Here is a 6,000-nt window from a genome sequence, read left to right as displayed (position 1 = left end):
CAGGAGTTTGAGATCAGCCTAGCCAACGTGGTGAAACCCTCTCTCTGCTAAAAATACAAAAATTAGCCAGGTGTGGTGGTGCACGCCTGTAATCCCAGCTACTCGGGAAGCTGAGGCAGAAGAATCACTTGAACCTGGAAAGTGGAGGTTGCAGTGAGTCAAGATCACGCCACTGCACTCCAACCTGGGCAACACAACGAGACTCTGACTCCAAAAAAAATAAATAAATAATGTGCTTCAGAATAATGTGAAATCATAAACTGTGCTATAAACTAAGTGGTTGACTCTCCACATAGGATTGCATACATAAAGTACTGTTAGGAGATGGGTAACTCAGACAATAATCAACAAGATGATGCTTAAAATGCAAGAAAGCCTGGAGGCTTAAGGAAAATGAGGGCGTTTCCCAAAATACACAGAACATACATACCTTAATTTTCCAAAGAAGAATCCCTGAACCTCATCAATAGGATCATTTTCACCAATCACTGTGGTGTTTACCTCAGTTCCTACAAAAGAACAGAAAATACATATTATTAATAATTGCTCACATTTGAAGCAAAAATGTTACTAGTCTCATAAACACCATAAAATTGAATAATGTGAAAAAAATCAGAAACCCCTGAAATTATACCATTTAAAATGTGGACTATCACAATTACCCTTTGGCAATGGTTCTTTAAACAAACAGAATAAATGCATTTTAATATCTCCTGTGTTCCTGGATAAAGAATGCATTTTTCCCTTAAACTTTGGAAAATTTTATATGCTAAAATCTTCAAAATTAACAGATTTAAACATTATGGACAACTATGAAATTAACAGTTTTAAACACTATGAACAAAGAATTTTTCAATATCAAAATTCTGAAGAATTTATAATTAGTCAACTTAATCCTAAATACAATTATTGAAGAAAACAGAAGGATGAGGTAGTAGTTTATTTTCCATCTGCTTTACTACCCAGATTTTTTATCTTTAAAATGAGCTTAAAAGAAAGAAATGAAAAAACAGCATTTAAAACTTGTAGATAAAATAATAAATTCAAAACCCTAGAGTATTATTACAACAGAAAGTATCCACAGTAAACTGTTCCATGTACAGAACTAATAAACAACATAAAATTATTTGCTAAATATAGGATACTTTAAGAATTCACAAATAAATGGCTATTTGTAAACCCCATATAACATCAACAACAATAGCTACTACTTGCTGAACGTTTTTGGGCAAACGACTGTGCCAGGTTCTTTCTTGGTGTGTTTTCTTTTTTTTTTTTTTTCAGTACATGAAAAAATTCTTTACTTACACATCTTATTTATTCCTCCCCAATACTGGAAGAGACATGTATCATTACCTGCATTTTACACAAGAGAAAACTGGGACCTAGAAAATTTGCTTCAAGGTCACCCACTCAGATGTAACAGAACCAGGATGCAAACACAGGTTCAGCATATGCCTAAACTTTTCATAAGGAAACAAACTCCCCTTTAACTCATATTTGAAGAAAGCACATTGGTCCCATTTTTACCAATTCACCTTTCACCTGAGTATCATCCTTGGCCTTGTACTCAGTGCTCTTAATGGCCAATTCCACACCATAGCCAGAGAGGTAAACAGGCTCCTTCCTGGGATTCTGCAAGGAAAGCAAGAATTCCACCATTACCACCTAGCTCTTTCTGTGTCACAGTGTACACAGCACGACCATGTTAATGTTGCATCTACTAGCCTTTACCTAGGACTATGCACTCAAAATATCTTTAAATTGTTTTTTAAGGATATTAGCTATATAGCTAAGAAAGTTCACTAAATAAATTTTTTTAGTCCAAAATCTATCAAAAAATCAAGAGTAATAAAAGCACTTATCTACCATTAAAATATTGATTATACGTTTTAAAAATCAATTCAGAGTCTATCTCTCTCTCCTTATAAAACCCTAGGCTCCCCTACATGTTGTAGGCTGCCACAACTGTGGGAATGGAATTCAAGGTAGATGCAAAACCAGAAGAATGGACAGCTGGAAGTGCTAAGGTCCCAACCACAAGAAATGGAGAAAGAACAAAAGAAGTTCCAGAACCTACAGAGCAGGGTTGAAAGGTGGTGAGGTCTCAACCCCAGAGATGTTTCTGAGGCCCATGGGAGTATGCTTTTTATTAAATTTAAATGCCTTTGAGCGGAGCTTGGACTGACCAGATGTCACAGACTCACCAGCATCCTGACTGAAGATGGCCCTTCAGACACTGACATCTACCCTAACAGCAATAGAGGGGGCAGAGCGAGAGTCAAAAACTGGACTTCGACAAAACTTTCTGCTTGTACAAATTTTCATTTACAATTTTATAAAAATAATATAATTATAAATAATTATTAAAAATATTAAATATTAAAAATGTTGAATTAAAAATAAATTATTTAAAACAGTTATTAAAATATTAAAAATAATTACGAAAATAATAATGATAATAAAATGTGACTCACGCCTGTAATCCCAGCACTTTGGGAGGCTGAGGTGGTCAGATCACCTGAGGTCAGGAGTTCGAGACCATCCTGGCCAACACGGTGAAACCCCGTCTCTATTAAAAATACAAAAAATTAGCTGGCATGGTGTTATCTGCCTGTAATGACAGCTACTGGGAGGCTGAAGCAGGAGAGTCGAACTCAGGAGGCAGAGGTTGCAGCGAGCTGAAATTGTGCCACTGCACTCCAGCCTGGGTGACAAGAGCGAGACTCCCTCTCAAAAATAAATGAATCAATCAATAAAATTTTTATTTTTTTGGCATGAACTTAGTACTGAGCTTATTATGACACAGAAACTTTAAAGGGCTAACACCTTTATATATAAATATTTTAAACGACTAAATATCACATAGAGTCTTAAAAGCTTAATATTATATCAAGTCTACCTATGAATCGCCTATTTAGAAAATCCTCCCGCTTCCACCAAATAAAAAGGTGGCAAAGAGAAAACAAAGAAAAAAGATTGGAAAAGAAACTGAATTCAACAATCAATTCCATAGTATCATGACCATATTAAAGTTAGAAAAGATTATTTACATGGTTCACTTTGAAATAAAATGCAAACTTTATCAAGCCATTTTTTTTAGCATGTTTTTCATTTCTTCAGAAAGTGAAGCAAAGCACATCTTATGTGCAAATAACAGACTCAATGAAACTCCTGGATTTCTCAAAAAAGGGGTTCAAATAACTAGATTATTTTATAAAGAGGGAGATTATTATCTTACGTTCTAAGGTCATGCTGGGCAAATTACATGCAAAACAGGTCTAAAATAAATCAATACTTACAAATATATAATGTCTGAATACATAATTGATTTTGCCTGCATTGCTTTTTGATATAAGTTGGCGGTGAAAATTAGAAAATTCCTCAGAGCCAATCTCAGAGTAGAAAATCACCACTGGACTTTCAGGATTAGATGAGGGATATCTGTGATCTCCTTTGAACAATAAAGGTTTGGGTCTGAAAATAAATAATAAAAGCTTAAAACTTTAAAAATAATTGTGAAACACTAAAAATGTCACAAAACATAAAGCACAGCTATGAAAATTTAAATAAAGATTATAAGCATCTTAATATGAAGGGCAGCATGATCTTAAATACTTTTCACTTACTAAGATCACTATCAGGTATGAGTCTTGTTTATTCATGATTAAAAATAACAAAAGTACATTATACAATATACTAACTATAAAATGTAAACACTGGCCAGGTCCAGGGTGTGATGCCTGTAATCATAACTAAGAAGCGCCTGGGCAACATGGCAAAACCTTGACTCTATAATAAATAACGAAAATTAGCTGGGAATGGTGGCGTTCACCTGTAGTCCCAGCTACCCGGGAGGCTAAGGTGAGAGGATCACCTGGGCCCCAGAGGTTGAGGCTGCAATAGTCCATGATCATGCCACTGGACTCCAGCCTGGGTGACAGAGCGGGACCCTATCTCAGAAAAAAAAGAATAAAATAAACCTCAATTAATAATAGCTACCAATTCCTAAAAGGGGAGGAAAAGGGCCAAAAAAGGACACATATTCAAATGACCACTAAATCTTGAGTATGTATGTATGTGTTTTGTGTGTCTGTGTGTGTGTGTGTATAAAACATAATATAATATTTCTGTTCGTTTGTTTTTTTGGAGATGGAGTTTTGTTCCTATTGCCCAGGTTGGAGTACAATGACATAGCCTCAGCTCACTGCAACCTCTGCCTCCTGGGTTCAAGTGATTCTCCTGCCTCAGCTTCCTCAGCAGCTGAGATTACAGGCATCTACCACCACACCCGGCTAATTTTTGTATTTTTAGTAGAGACGACGTTTCACCATGTTGGCCAAGCTGGTCTCAAACTCCTGACCTCAGGTGATCCACTCACCTCGGCCTCCCAAAGTGCTGGAATTACAGGCATAAGCCACCATGCCCAGTCAATATAATATGTTATATACTATGTTATATTTTAAGAAGTCCTCAGTCTGTCGCTTAGGTTGGAGTGCAGTCGCGTGATCTCTCCGCTCACTGCAGCCTCAACCTCCAGGGCTCAAGGAGGGGCTACAGGTGCATGACACCATGCCAGCCAAATTTTGCATCTTTTGTAGACATGAGGTTTTGTCATGTTGCCCAGGCTAGTCTCCAACTCCTGGCTCAAGCAATCTACCCACCTCTGCCTCCCAAAGTTCTGGGATTACAGGCGTGAGCAACCACAGCTGGCCAAGTATTTTTTTATATCGTATAAATAGAATATGATTACCTTTTCATTTAAAAATGTAAGCATAAATAACGCAAAAAGCAGAGGCTAACATTAAGCATATTACTTGCCAATTATATTAAGTCTATCCCCTCTACTATTTTTACTACTATGATCTTCCTAATGGACGTTTTTGTTTCTGTTTTTATTTTGGAGTCAGGGTCTCATTCTGTTGCCCAGGCTAGAGTGCAGTGGCATGAACACAGCTCAGTGCAGTCTCTACCTCCCAGAATAAAGTGATCCTCCCACACAGCCCAGTAGCTGGGACCAAAGGCGTGTGCCCAGTTACTGCCACCATGCCCAGCAACTTTTTGGATAAACAGCGTCTCACTTTGTTGCACAGGTTGGACTGGAATTCCTGGGGTCAAGCAATCCTCCTGCCTCAGCCTCCCCAAGTGCTAGGACTACAGGCTTGTGCCTCTAATGGACTTAACATTTCAGTTTTCCTCATAAATTTTAAAACTTCTCCCCAAAAAGCTTATCTAAGGATGGCATCAAGATATTAACAGATCTTAACGCAGACTTTATGACCTACCAATCTCTATTGTAATAAACTCTATAACTCAGCAGAAAGTAAAGACATGAACAAGGATGCTCCACATAACCTTATTGTAACAGGGGTAAAAAAAAAAAAAGAGAATGACTTAAAAATCCATCAGTAAGAGATAAATTATCAATTATGGGACAGTCTTACATAGGTTTTGCATGTATTAAAAATAATGAGATACACCCACTCGTACTAAATGGAAAGATGCCTTTTATAAAAATAAAACTACCTACATGTATAAATTTAAAACCGTAGAAAAAAGTCTGAAGGTATATATGCCAAACCATCAAAAGTAGTTCCACCTCTCAGAGAGGAGACACTATTATTCTTTTCTTTATAAAGGTGTGCGTTATTGTTGTAGCAAATTAAATAAAGTTTTTTAAAAGAATTACAAAGCCATCAATGTTGTTTCCCCCAAGAGAGCACGACTGTATCACCATGCAGCCATTTCTGAATGTCCATGCTTGACCCTGAGATGGCTGGAGTGCACGCCGTGTTTTCTGGTTAGCACTCTGAGTAAGAACCACTAATGACGTTTGGTGGGCAGAGGATGGGTGCTGGGCAGACGATCTCACTAAAGAAGACCTGCACTACCTAACTGCCATTAGCAGTACTGGCAGGGCAGGCCAACCCCATGGAGAGCTCACTGTTCTGTTTATGCACAGCATCAGAGGAGGTACAGACGGCTTGCTGCCCTAGCCAG

At 37.5% G+C, this 6,000-nt stretch overlaps 1 protein-coding gene across 1 annotated transcript in view; it reads right to left on the bottom strand.

Moving 5' to 3' along the window:
* UGGT1 (UDP-glucose glycoprotein glucosyltransferase 1) overlaps positions 1-6,000 on the bottom strand; it is a 123,919-nt gene that overhangs the window by 99,978 nt on the left and 17,941 nt on the right. The window contains exons 6-8 of the mRNA XM_011941723.1: positions 3,303-3,477; positions 1,539-1,635; positions 431-509 (exon numbers count right to left, since the gene is read on the bottom strand). Of these exons, the coding sequence (XP_011797113.1) occupies positions 431-509; positions 1,539-1,635; positions 3,303-3,477 (351 nt within the window). The remainder of the gene's footprint in view (positions 1-430; positions 510-1,538; positions 1,636-3,302; positions 3,478-6,000) is intronic.

The sequence above is a fragment of the Colobus angolensis genome, unplaced genomic scaffold (assembly GCF_000951035.1).
Source record: "Colobus angolensis palliatus isolate OR3802 unplaced genomic scaffold, Cang.pa_1.0 Scaffold20, whole genome shotgun sequence".
Classification (NCBI taxonomy): Eukaryota; Metazoa; Chordata; class Mammalia; order Primates; family Cercopithecidae; genus Colobus; species Colobus angolensis.
This window is presented reverse-complemented; position numbering and strand designations above follow the sequence as displayed.